General features: G+C 38.9%; 1 protein-coding gene across 1 annotated transcript; it reads right to left on the bottom strand.

Moving 5' to 3' along the window:
• Window positions 1-7,071: 7,071 nt before the first annotated feature.
• Window positions 7,072-8,566, bottom strand: LOC149317689 (proto-oncogene Mas-like). The gene has a single exon (XM_089518968.1). It carries the CDS (start codon window positions 8,564-8,566, stop codon window positions 7,583-7,585), a length of 984 nt encoding a protein of 327 aa, XP_089375094.1. The 3' UTR covers window positions 7,072-7,582.
• Window positions 8,567-14,019: the final 5,453 nt, after the last annotated feature.

Below are 14,019 nucleotides of genomic sequence, written 5' to 3'. Positions count from 1 at the left end.
GTTTTTTTTTGGGGGGGGGGGCATGTAAATTTTAAAATAATTCCTGAGCTGCAAATAGTCTTCTAAAACTCAACAATTCTTTTGCAGCAAGAAGCGCATTGCTAAAATTACTTGTTGCTTTGTTTGAATAAGAAATTAGTCAGGAATTACATTCCTGCACACTACACAATGGTTATATGCAGCTGACATTGGCTGAAGCACATATGATTGTATTACAGGCTAACAACCAGGTGCACTGACCACTAATGTGCATATCTTTCACTACATTGCAGTTCAGTAGGGGGGCTGCATAATGCACCTGGAACACAACTCTGTTGGCAGTACGAATGTCCAGTTACATCCCTGAGAGAACAATCTCATTCCTCTTACCTCTAGCTGAAGCTGGGCACCTCTGTTTCCTCCCTTTCTTTCCCAACACTCAGTGAAGAGCCATAACAGTGGTCACCAGGGCTTCACAGTTGCTAGTAGGGTATTTTTGAGATGTTGCACAAGGAGCTAGCAAATAGTTGCTTGCACAACATCCCAAAAGTTTTTTCCCCCATGTGATAAACTTATTAGATTACTATCAGACAACAAGCAGACCAACATAAAAAGTGAAATGGAACAAAGAAAAAGATCAGATGTTCCACTTAAAGAGATGCTTCCATGCCTAAGTAGAATGAAATCATCACTTTCAACTAGAAAGAGCATATCCACAGACACAACTCCACCGCAATTGCACTGAAAAGCTAGTTAAAAATAACACCAAGGGACAGTAAACAGTTTCCTTAGGTTAGAAAGGGGGCAGCTGATCTCCATTACTCATTTTGCTGGCTGCTGGGTAGAAAATAAACGTCTTCCCTCCGGACAACTGTTCTTTGGAAGAGTGAGCCTAAGAAAAGTGGCCTCTATTCTCTGTCAGCTGCTTAGTTAAGTATAGTTAACCAAACAATCTCTCTTGGCCTGATCTCCCTCTCCAAATGTGATGGAAATGCCATTCACCCATGTTTTGAGTGGCTGCAGGATTAGGCTGGCCATATTTCCTTGAGACGAAAATGGAACATTGGGGTGGCAAAAATCGGATGGAGTTATATAATATTCCGTATTCATGAAATGTATGATGACAACAAAAGTTTTATTACATGAACATAGTGAGGTAACAATTATTCTTCAGTGACAGAACTCATACAAAAATTAAGGGGAATTGTATTTCACCGCAATCGTACCACAATTGTATTGAACATTTCTCCAATGAAGTCATCTTATGCAGCAAATTTTGGTCGTTCAATACCTCATCATAAAACCTCTCACACTCCATGACACACTTTTGTTTTAGTAGTTACCACTTCACTTTTTCTGGACTCTAAATTGTTTACAAGATTTTCAGTGTTTATGGCTACCTCAGTAGCTGAAATATTCTCTTTTTCAGTGAAACTAATATATGTCTGGAGTGTAAACCCTTGACCTCTTGCAAATGACAACCAAAATTTCAAACAGGGTTCTTCAAACCATTTTCTCAACGTTTCCCGCTGTTCCGGTTCGATCCCGTGCTAATGTCTGGATCATGCAAAAATGGCTGTGTGATAAACTCCTTAGTAATGCATGGTGGGCTGGAGAAGAATTTCTGAACAAAGGATTCCTTCCCTTTAGTATAGTAAGGTTACTCTGCTTCAGAAAGGATTTCACTTTCCAACCAATTACATCAGACATCTTTTCACCATAGTCTACCCTCCTCCATTCTCTGACCATCTGTTGGAGTATATAAATAAGGAAGGAATTGAAAGCCCAGTTCCTTTTTTATTGTGTAACTGTCCAGTTATATGGAAAGATATTTTTAAACCAACTCCAGAAACTTCTGGTGTTGATTGTTTAAATGGTAAGGATAATTTTTTATATGAAATAACGTGAACTATTAAGATTGTAGGATTTTTTTTTTAATCATCCTACTGGGGACACCTAACCACTAAACTCTGGACAACATCTCCCACAATTTCATGTAGATATTAAATATTAGAGGGGACAAACAGAACTCTGAGGGATTGCATACACGAATGACCAAGAAGAGGAGTGGCCTCTGCCTGCATTGATATTCCTGTAGACCATTTTAACTAACAACAAAAATAGCATGTGAAACAAAATATAGACCTGTAACTCTAACATCATTACTTTTTTTCACCCTCCTGTATGAATTTCAACAATGTTTGCCTGGTGAAGAAGCCAGTGAAGCTTTGAAAGCTTGCATGATGTACATTCTGGATTTTGGTTAGATAATAAAGGTATTATTTTGTGAATTTTGGATTTTGCTTTATTTTGCAGAGTGAAAGTGGTTTCATTTTGAAGTGCTGTTAAGTGAGCTTTCCACTAGATGGCTCAGCAGCGTCATGAAACAAAAACACCATTTGGGATTTAGAAAGGTTGCATAGCTTTTCCATGTTTAAGTAATCATTTGCATGCACATTGCACTCAGCAAGACTTGGGAAAATGTGAACTGTTGCTACTAGAAAACTTGAAATACCTGAAATGTTTTTTTAATAATTATTTGGTTTTTTTGGAAAAATAAGTTCTCATACTTTTCTAAATCTCACCTGTGGAATCAGATAAGATATGTCTGATTAAACTGTATTTGCTAGATATTTTCGTGATTAATGTGGCCATGGACTTCTGCAATTCCACCATGACACAAGTGGTTGTAAGCTGCAGTTAAAATGTGATAAAATAAGAAAACACGTGAAAGATGTGCTTTACATAGTTGCAGATAATGAGAAGGTGCACATGATTTTTTTAAAAAAATACTTTATTACTATATAATTATAAAATTAATAGTGTATTTTTTGCTTTAGCAATCCAGAAAAAAGAAACAAAAATATAAGTTGCAAAAGCCTTCAACAATAGGAAAAAAGTAATGTTGGCTTTTAGAAGTAGAATCATAGAATCATAGAATCATAGAATCATAGAGTTGGAAGAGACTGTAAGGACCATCCAGTCCAACCCCCCTGCTGTGCAGGAAATCACAATCAAAGAATCCCCAACAGATGGCCATTCAGCCTCTGCTTAAAGAGCTCCAAAGAAGTATATAAAGGTAAAGGTAGTCCCTTGACATGAATGTCTAGATGTAAACAACTATAGAGGGTGATGCTCATCTCTGTTTCTAAGCCGAAGAGCCAGCATCGTCTGAGGACTGTTCTGGTATTCATGTGGCCAGCATGACTGTGCCAAAAGCTGTTACCTTCTCACCAAAGTGATAACTATCTATCTATTTGCATTTGCATGTTTTAGAACTGCTAGGATGGCAGAAGCTGGGGCTAGTGAGAGGAGCTCACCCCATCTTGCAGCACCCGGGCCTTGAACTGCCAACCTTCCAATCTTCCAAAATAAATACGCTCCTTCTTTAGTTAGCAAGGAAACCACTGTAGTCCCAACCGTGGTTTAAAAAATTATTGACCTATCATTACTTATATTCAGTATAATATAAGATTCTTACATTGTTATACTTTGCCTTCTTCTTCTTCCTCTTCTTCGTCTACTTCTTCTTCTTCTTCTTCTGCATTTTAATTTTTTATATATATTTACACTTTTTAAAAATGCTTTTTTATTGTTTTTAAAATTTATACTGCTTTAAATTCTTTGATAGCTGCCTAGTGCCTGGACTGGGAGAAAGGAAGGATATATGTAAACAATTAATAATTAATAATTAATAAATAATAATAATAATAATAATAATAATAATAATTTTTATAAAGTTTTATCCCACATTCCTCCCAATGATGGGACAAGGTGGCTAACAACATAACTAACAAAGGGAACAAAAAACTGGAAAGCATGTATTCACAGTCGAAGAGTTTAAGGAAACAAGGTCCCAAGTGTTGTTGATGGTCCACAAACTTTATTATCTTAAAAAGCGCAAAGCATTTCGGCCTTGCCACAAACTGGCCTTCTTCAGGGACTATTATAAATAAATAAAAGTACATTTGTTATCATTGTGGTTATAGTTTAACAATATAACTAAAACAATATAGATTAAAAACTATGCAATAACATTGACAGAAATATAAATAGAAATTTATCTAAAAAGCAATTAAACAATTTATCAGGTAAAAACATTAAACATGAAACACAGTAAAATTCATTAAAAGAAATTCATTAAACAGACCATAAAACATAAAAAAGTACAGCATACCATTAAAAGGGAGGGAGTTTCAAAGACTGGAAGCAGCCACCAAGAAGGACCTCTTCCTTGTTCCTACCAAATAAGCCTGAGAAGGTGGTAGAACAGAGAGAAAGACCACTACAGATGATCTTAGAGCATGACTGGGCATTTAAAAGGAGATGCATTCCTTCAGATAGACTGAGCCCAAGTTGTGTAGGGATTTATCAGTCATCACTTGCGTTTTAAACTTTTTTGAGTCTTGTGTTTGGGTTGAGAGTTCAAAGTACTCTTCCACTTTGCCCAAATTCAGGGCAAATTCAGACGGTGGTGCTAAATAAATCTCTTAATATCTGTGGCGATTGCTGCCTGATGTCCCCAGAGTCCTTTCCCCTCCTCTCTGTAACGAGGATGATACTCAGAAAAATATAATGCCAGAAACATCAGCTTTATTGAATAAGCATAGGAGTCATATTATAAGTTATGTTTGGCATTTGCTTTTGTTACATGCCGTCAGTCAACATGTATTCACAAATACTAAGCTTTATCAGTTTAGCTACAAATGTAGTGGCTTAACATGCTTCATCAGGAGGTGTATTGCCAAGCTCCACATAGGCGGAACCAATACACATCTCTCCTCCCCCCTCAAAAAAACCATTTTTGCTGCTGTTGCTTCCCCCAGCATAGCCACTTACTTGTGAAAACAGAGCAAAAGACAGTGGAGAAGTATCATTGTATGGTGCGGTACAGATTGCCTAAAAAGGGTGGCCTGCCGGGGCCTGTTTTTCTGCCAGAGGGAAGCCTCAGGCACCAAACCGTGAGGCTTCCCACTGGTGGAAAAAGAACCCACAAAAAGCAGGTTCTTTTGAAGCCATGGTGGCGACATAACAAGTGTGCCATTGGCACACTCGTTATGTAAGTGTCATGCGGCGCCATGCAGATGCTGCGCGGCACTTACATAACAATGGCAGCACCCATGTATACAGGGCACCACCACTGTTAGCCCCTCGTCACGTGTGAAGGTTGCAGGCCATGTAGGTGCTCCGCTTTCAGCCAACCCCTATCATGTGACAAGGGTGCCTATGTATTTACAGCATGATTCACAGCAACAGGAAGCCTCTGAGATCTGCTAAAGATCCTCTGAAGTTCTCAGAAGATTATAGCATTATGTTTAGTATAGAAACTAGCTAGATGCTTCTCCGCCTTCCTTCTCCAGGGGTACAGTACATCTACACTTTAGAAATAATAGTGTGACACCACTTTAACTGCCATTAAAGAATCCTACAGAATCCTGGGATTTGTAATTTTGTGAGGCACCAGGACTCTTTTGCAGAGAAGGCTAAAGAACTGGTAAAAATACAAATCCTAAGCTTGCATAGGATGGAGCTACAACACTTAGAACACTGGTATAAAACTGCATTATTTCTACAGTTCTGATGCAGCCCAGGCAGTAGGTGGTAGTGTTGTTGTAGGGAGATTGCAGGAGCTTAAGCAGCTAAAAGGCGTTGGTTTTGGGGTGAGCTGGGGGGAGTTTCATCATTGTGTGGTCGTAACTGGACAAAAAGTGAGTTATGCAGAGATAAATTGGACTGACGTCTGCACAATTCAATAACAAGATATGAGCAAGGATCTTTGTCTTGAAATTAGTTTGACCCAAGATACTTGCCACTCATGGATTAGGCAGTATATTCCAAGGAACCAGAATGAGCAATGTCCTCCTCTTTCAGGACATGTCTAACATTTCAATAGATTCAGACAGACAGACAGACAGACAGACAGACAGACAGACAGACAGACAGACAGACAGACAATCATTTTAATAAATATAGTTACAATAAATATGAATATGTAATAGATATAAAGGCAGTGTAGTGTAGTGGTTTGAGTGTTGGACTAGGTCTCTGGAAGACCAGGGTCAGAATCCCTCTTTGGTCAGGGAAACCTACTGGATGGCCTTGGGCAAGTCACACTTTTTCAGCCTCAGAGGAAGGCAATGGGAAAACTCCCTTTGAATAAATCTTGTCAACACAATTCTGGGATACATTAACCTTAAAAGTAAAGGAAAGGTAGTCCCTTGACATGAATGTCTAGTCATAACTGACTGTAGGGGGTGGTGCTCATCTCCATTTCTAAGGTGAAGACCCAGTGTTGTCTGAGGGCTGCTCTGGTGGTCATGCGGCCAGCATGACTGCACTAAACACTGTTATCTTCCCACTGAGAAGTGGTACCTATCTATCTACTTGCATTTGCATGCTTTCCAACTGCTAGGTTGGCAGAAACTGGGATCAGTGACAGAAGCTCACCCCATCATGCAGCACCCGGGCCTCAAACTGCCATCCTTCTGATTTCTCTGATCATCAGAATTTGTGTCTTAACCACTAAGCCACTGCATCCCTCTGTGCAGTGCAAAATGCACAACCTTATGGTTGCCTTAATTCAGAAATGACTTAAAGGCACAGAACAGCAACATCAATAACACACACATACATCTATAATTATAGTATTAGGTTATTATTATTTACCAACATATCAGTAATTTAGACATATATGGCACCAACAAAAAAATCCAAGATAATCCAAAAGAAAATTATTCATAAATATGACTCATTTCTTGAAAAACTGTATTCTGACAATGACTACATAAACTCTGTTTTCTACAAATTTGTTATGGATCTGTCCATCTTCAACCTGTATAGAGTATGTAAGTTCACTTCAACATCCATTCATGCTATTTTGAATGTGAAGTTGGAAGTTTTCTAATGCAATCACTAATTTTCCTTGAAGCAATTAGTAAAGATGTTATTTAATTCTCTAGAATCCATTTTATACTATACTGTCAATTTATTTTATTCATATGGTTGTAATGTGTGCCTCTGTGTGTGTGTGTGTGTGTGAATATTTTCAATTAAATTAAAAATGCCCAATCCAAATAAATTAATTTTTAGAACACATGGAATAAAATTGCAGTTCCTTGCCCTCATGACTGTATGAGCATTATTCCTCTGACTTCTTTGTGTGCTTGTCTTTAGCACTGATAGGCATTCACAAGATTTTCTAAGACAGAGAAAGAGAATTTTAAAAAGGCACAGTAGCCTTCAGCTTGATAAAACTGACATTTATTCTGGAAAATGCATGAGGTACTGATTATGAAACAGAGGCATTCAAAATAGATGTTTGGGACTTTGGGAAAATATCAGTATTTATTACTATGCTTGCTTCATCCCCCCCCCCCCCATTTTATCTTATGTAACTAGTCCTTTGTACTTCTGTTGTTGTTTTTACATTCTCGGCTTTTAAGATCATGTCATATTTTTGTATTTATATTATTGTTCTGCCCTCACTCCTTCTCTGACTTTACATTCTAGGATTTCAAAAAGACTCACTATCCAAAGAATTGGCTTTTAGGATTAAGTATATTTAAATTTAAGTTCCCTGGCTTCCTCACTATGCTGTTATTACTCAACTGACTTCTGTATGCTCTGTTTCATCTTTAAAAACTCTTTGGAATGTGCCTTTCATGGATTTCCAGGATCTACAATTGCACTGATTCCCTACAAAGAAGTAAATAATTGGGTTAATGCTGCTGTTCAGAACAATTAACAAGTCATACATTGGAATGGCAATAACATACAAATCATAATCAGTTGTAGTAAAGAAGAAAAAAAGTGAGTATGGAACAGCAGTAATAATGAAGAAGAGGACGATGATCAACATAACTGTGTGCAGCTTTCCTGGCTGATGCCTACAGGTCAACTTGATAAATAGGATCAGAGTAGACACCACCATGACTGGTGTGAAGAGAAAGAGGTTTACACCACAAATAAACCTGATCATTCTAAAGCAAATATCTAGCAGCTGAAAATATTGAAGTAAGATTTCAGTTACAGCAAACAGGATAGACAATGTCCAGATCACAACTGAAACAATGGTGGAAAGATACCTCGGCCGGTGACAACGGACCCAGATTGGAAAAAGAATGGAAAGACATCTTTCCACACTAATGGCTGTCAGAAGATATAAGCCCACACAATATGTGATGCCACATAATTGGTTGGACAACCTCCATAAATGTTTGACATCAGCCTTTTTTAATATAGCAATGACTACAAAGACAGAGGAAACAAACATACACATAAGCACACCAAAATCAGCTATGGCTAAGTTCAAGACATAGATGGTGAAATTGTTTTTCTTAATACAGAAACCAAGAAACCAAATAACACATCCATTCCCCACCATCCCTATACTGCTTATAAGGAAGATGAGGATTAAAATTGCCAGCAAAGATGAGTCAAGTTTGGTTATGAGTAGCATACTGATGGGTTGGTCTTCAAACCTATTAGATGTATTGACAGCCTCCTCATATCTGTCACTCCAAGTTGAATAATTTCCATGATAGGTTTGTTGTTTGCTTGTATGGTACAGAGACAACACACTTCCCATGGTCAAAATCAAATTGCTTGTCAGAAGACGTCCACACAGACACACACAGAGAGAGCAAGATGATCCTGCCTGGAAACATAATACATGACAGAATTATCCTTTCTGACAGAGATAATTTACAGTTTAACACATCCTAGTCTTCCACCACTCTCTCCTGAACTGAAAGAAAAATATAGGCCTCCTTTTTAAATGGCAGAGACAAGAGTAATGCTATATTGTCTAGTTTATGCATGAGATGGACCATGGACAAAGGATAAAATGAGTGTTTCATTTACTTACATGATGCAACACAAGTTTGCTTTCCAGTGGAGGGACCCTTATAGATAATCTAGGGCCCGTTACAAATGGGCACCCTAGTATGTGACGAGCGCGTACTAGGGTTAGAAAGGGGTGTCCTTTCCAGACGCCCTCAACCCTAATACGCGCTCTGAGTGTAGAAAATACTGCCGCCCTATACAAATGGGTGCTGCCATCTTGACGTAGTGGACATGCTGCGTCCGCATGTCTTGCAGCACATATGATGTAGCGAGTGTGCCATTGGTGCCTTGTGGCATCATAGCCATGACAGAAAGAGAAGCGCCATTTTCGCGCTTCTTTTTAGCTGAGCCAGGAAGCCTCGTGGTTTGGCCGCTGGGGCTTCTCGGCCCAGCTAATGATGGTGCAGGCAGAGTGCTGCTTTTCGGTGCTCTGTAATGCGCCTAGGACTGTAAGGATGAAGAAAAATAAACATATTAGGCTATGAAAAGTCAGCCCTGGCTAAGTTGAAAACACAGGCAGTGACTATTTTTAATTAATGCAGAACCAAGTAGTTGAACAACACTTCTACCGATTTTCCTGGGTTAAAAAGTAGTCTTATATGCCAGAAAATACAGTATTTTGGCTGTATATGATTTGTTTATGAAATCACCATTTCTTGCCACTACAAATTGACTCATCTTCATGATAGTTTCCTTGTATATGTGCCAGAATTATTATTATTATTATTATTAACCTTTATTTATAAAGCGCTGTAAATTTACACAGCGCTGTACATACAATCTTTTAGTCAGACGGTTCCCTGCCCTCAGGCTTACAATCTAAAAAGACACGACACAAAAGGAGAAGGGAGTGGTGGTGGGGAATAGGATCAGGTCCAGCAGATCTTCTCCACCTCCGAGGCCTGGACCAAGGCAGATGGACTGGAGGAAGGGCTTGGCTTCTTAATGGATGGTTAAAAGGAGGCTTCCTGGGTCAGAGAGGGGCTCGGCTCTGGGAACACTTCTCTAAACAATATAATCTTTAACTCAGTTTTGAAACTGGGTAGAGAAGTGATGAGGTGTGCATGTGGGGGAAGAAGGTTCCAGGAGTAAGGGGCAGCAAGTGAGAAGGGACGAATTTGGGAGGGGGCAGTGGTAGTCCTACACTGTGACAGGAGACCTTGACTACCAGAGCGGACGGTGAGAGTAGGAATGTAAGGAGAAAGAAGGTCAGATAAGTAAGGAGGGGCCAATCCATGGAGGGCTTTGAAAGTCAATAATAAAAGCTTGTACTGGATGCGGAAGGGGAAGGGGAGCCAATGAAGGGAGGAGAAAAGAGGAGAAACATGGTCAAAGTGGTGAGCGGATGTGACAATATGGGCAGCTGAATACTGGACAGAGATTAAAGGATGGAGGTGTGAAAGAGGAAGCCCTGTCAGAAGGAGGTTACAATAATCTAGTCGCGAAACCACTAGGGCATGGACCAGAGTCTTGGCAGTAGAGATTGAGAGGAATGAACGGATCTTGGCAATGTTGTGAAGAAAGAATCTACAGGCCTTGGCGGTGGCCTGGATCTGGGGAATAAATGACAGAAAAGAGTAAAAAATGAAGCCAAGACTGTGGGCTTGATGAACCGGTTGAATAGAAGTGTCGTCGACAGAAACAGAAAAGGAATAATGAAGGGTGGGTTTAGGTGGAAAGAAAGTTAGTTAGAACGAGTGTGTTTTACACTATGGTTAAAATGAAATCACTCGTTTAGATAATAGGCACACACATGCACACAGTCTGGTTGGGAGAGCTGAAATATTGGAGATTTATCAATCCAGGTAGAACTACGTTTTCTCTTCCATTCCTTTCTCATGAATTGAAACAAGAGTTTCTATTCTCTCTCTCTGTGTGTGTGTGTGTGCATGCGCGCGTGTGCATGCACGCGCTATTGGAAACAAATCAGTAATGAGAGAAGGGACCCAGAGCCCAATTTACACACAGCATGAACTAGGGGGGAAGGACTCCCAACTATTTCATTTATCTCCATTTGGTGAATTCACTTTCCATTGGAGCTGTCCTTGCAAGTGAAACATATCCATCTGGTTCAGCAACTTCCTAGTGTTGCATGAATACAATAAAGACCATGTCATAGTTTCCGCAAAAGCTACCTGGGAAATATCCAGGGTGTGCATCAGACTCAGCCACAGTCTAAATCTAGTATTAAACTAGGCTGATTCAAGAACAGTTAAAATCAAAGAAGGACTCCAAAAATCTGGAAAGGGATGAACGTAAGGGTGTAGATTATGATATTATTATTATTATTATTATTATTATTATTATTTGCTAGTACTGAAGAGACTGAAGACAATAAGTGACTGAGAGAAAGTAAGAGTCTATGGAGAAGAAACAATAGCCAAGGAAAATATGTATAGAATATCCAACCTTGTTTCCAGTTCAAATGTTCACAAATACATTAGATCTGGCTTGAAAAAAAATTAATTTAGAAGTTCCAGATCTAGCTCATTTCTTTTCCTCTGTGTTCAAAAGCATGGGTTCATCGAACAGGTGTCAGATTGAAAACAAGAGAGAACATTTCTTTCTTGGTTCCCTAAGGCTGGAGCAAGACCATCATTTGTAAGTTTTCCTTAGTCATGGACAGAGATCACTCCCATCTTAAACCAAATCTAGAAATCTGGGGATTATGACTCATCTGCCCCTTTACTTTCCCCACAGAGTTATGTGAATGAAAAGAATCTTTTATTATAATCTCAAGCTTGTATGTTGCACATAACTTAAGTGTATATCTAAACTCTTAAGTTTCAAAACTTAGAACTACAACAGGTTGGAATAGAAAAAGAAAAGTAAGATAATAAACAAATGGAAATTAACATTGCAAAGAATGAAATTGAACAAATGCTTTTAGAAATGGTTAGTCATCATTTTTTGTCAGGCTAGAAACTCAGGATTTAAAGTATAAGATCTACATGAGAGCTTACCTTTGAAGAAGATAAAGAAAATTAAGAGAGAGAGAGAGAGAGAAGCAGCACTAAGGAGAAGAGATTCAAAAGGAAGAATCTGTGAATAGAATGACTTGCCTTCTTCCAATTCAAAAATTCAGAACTTTGTCCAAATAGGATTGGAACATTGGTATCCTGATTCTTTCTGGGTTTAGAGAATCTGTCCATCCAAAAGTGAACACTAGGATTTGCCTGAAGAATGTACTTGCATCCTTCCAGTTCAGTAACTGGGACGTGGTCATGATGTCACGATGAAACATGTTCTGCTATGGACAGAAAGAACATTTTAAAATGTTCAAAATTGGATCAAAAACATGTTATAGGACTATTGAGAAACCCTGTTGAGAAGAATCCTGGACTGATGAGAATCCTCATACTTTGAGACTTATTCAGTACAAAATTCAGTGGTTGTCTTTTTTATACAAAACACCAAATTAGGAGAGGTTATTAATACCCCAGAGGACAGGATCAGAATTCAAAATGGCTTTAACAGATTAGAGAATTGGGCCAAAACTAACAAAATTAATTTCAACAGGGAGACATATAAGAGACCCTGTTAACAACCTCTCCTAATTTAGTGTCATCTGCAAGTTTGATAACCATGCTCCCTATTCCATCATCCAAGTTACCGATAAAGTTGCTGAATAACGCTGGGCCCATGACAGAATCCCATGGCACTCCACTGGTCACTTCTCACCAGGATGAAGAAGAGCCATTTCTGAGCATCCTTTGGGTTTAATCAGTCAAACAATTACAAATCCACTTGAAAGAAGCATCATCTAGCCCACTTAGGCAGAAAAAAGTGAAAAGCACAGATATAGAATGGGGGACACCTGGCTAGACAACAGTACATTTAAAAGGGATTTTGGAGTCTTAGTGGACCACGGGCTGAACATGGGTCAGCCATGTCATGCAGCAGCTGAAAAGCCAATGTGATTCTAGGCTGCCTCAATAGATTGAGGGAAGTAATTATAGTATTCTATTGTACTTTGGTCAAGCCTCACCTGGAATACTGTGTCCAGTTCTGGGGACCACCTTTCCAGAAGGATATTGACAAGCTAGAATGTTTATAGAGGAGAGCAACCAAAATGTCTGGACACCATGACTTATGAGGAGAGGCCTTGGTGGTGGGTATATTTAGCCTGGAGAAGAGAAGGTCAAGAGGTTAAAGAGAAGGTTAAACATGATAGCCATGTTTAAATATTTAAACAAATTTCATACTGAAGATGGAGCAAACTTGTTTCCTGCAGCTCCAGAGACTAGGACTAGCAATGGATTCAATCTACAGGAAAAGAGTCTCCTTCTTTGGAGTTTTTAAACAGACTGGATACCCATCTGTCAGGAGTCTTCCTGCATAGCAAAATGGGGTTGGACTGGATGGCCCTTGTGGCCTGTCTCAGCTCTGTGATTTTATGACTCTATGATCGCAGCAATGAAACTTCATCTATCTAGTATGTATTGGTTTAGGCTATGATCTTATACCCAGGGAATAAGTCTTGTTTAACTCAGTAGGACTTATTTTTGATTAGATTTGTAGAAAATTACCCTATCACCTTTTTTTGTTAAGGTTGTTTACCTCCAACATTTATATTCTACACAATTATAATGTTCTCTGATATCCTATCAGAAAGGGTTAAAATACAATAATGATCACACAGCAATAAAAGCAATTGAACTAATTGTAGCGTTAAAATGTACAAAAAATTCCAATGGCAGAAAGCAGCTAAAATGCACATTATTATGTTTTCATTTCATTTCAAAGCCCAAATCCATTAACAATGAACATTACAATCACAAAGTGCAATATGCCATCAGTATTATATCAAAGAAAAGTGTCCCTTGGCGTGTATAATAACACCATATCATGACTAATTAACTAATGGTGCTGACATTAGTAAGCCAAAAAACATGAAAACAACAACAATGGTCTGGTCATGATACATAGTCAGGCCCTTAGGCCTGTTTCTTTCACATCCCTTGTACTGCCATGTGGTCTCCACTTCAGTAGAGCAGATACAATCTCATACCAAGGTATACTAGCAATGTATCTTTACAATACAGATAAGAATGGATGGCTTTGTCATACTTGTCTTGGTTTGTAGTAGACATGCCATAGGAGTTGGCCACACTGTCTAGCATGGCCAGTAAACACCAGCAATAGTTGGATACCAATCCCATCTGATATTGGAAGCTAAGCAGAGTCAGCTCTAGT

This window comes from Sceloporus occidentalis, unplaced genomic scaffold (assembly GCF_023333645.1).
Source record: "Sceloporus occidentalis isolate IW3139 unplaced genomic scaffold, rSceOcc1.0.p SCAF_3, whole genome shotgun sequence".
Taxonomy (NCBI): Eukaryota; Metazoa; Chordata; class Lepidosauria; order Squamata; family Phrynosomatidae; genus Sceloporus; species Sceloporus occidentalis.
The sequence above is the reverse complement of the archived record's forward strand: the minus strand, read 5'-3'. Positions and strand labels throughout refer to the sequence as shown.

What these genes read in the sequence shown, in the direction of transcription:
- LOC149317689 (XM_089518968.1), bottom strand. Translation starts at nt 8,566, where the DNA reads ATGGGAAGTGTGTTGTCTCTGTACCATACAAGCAAACAACAAACCTAT.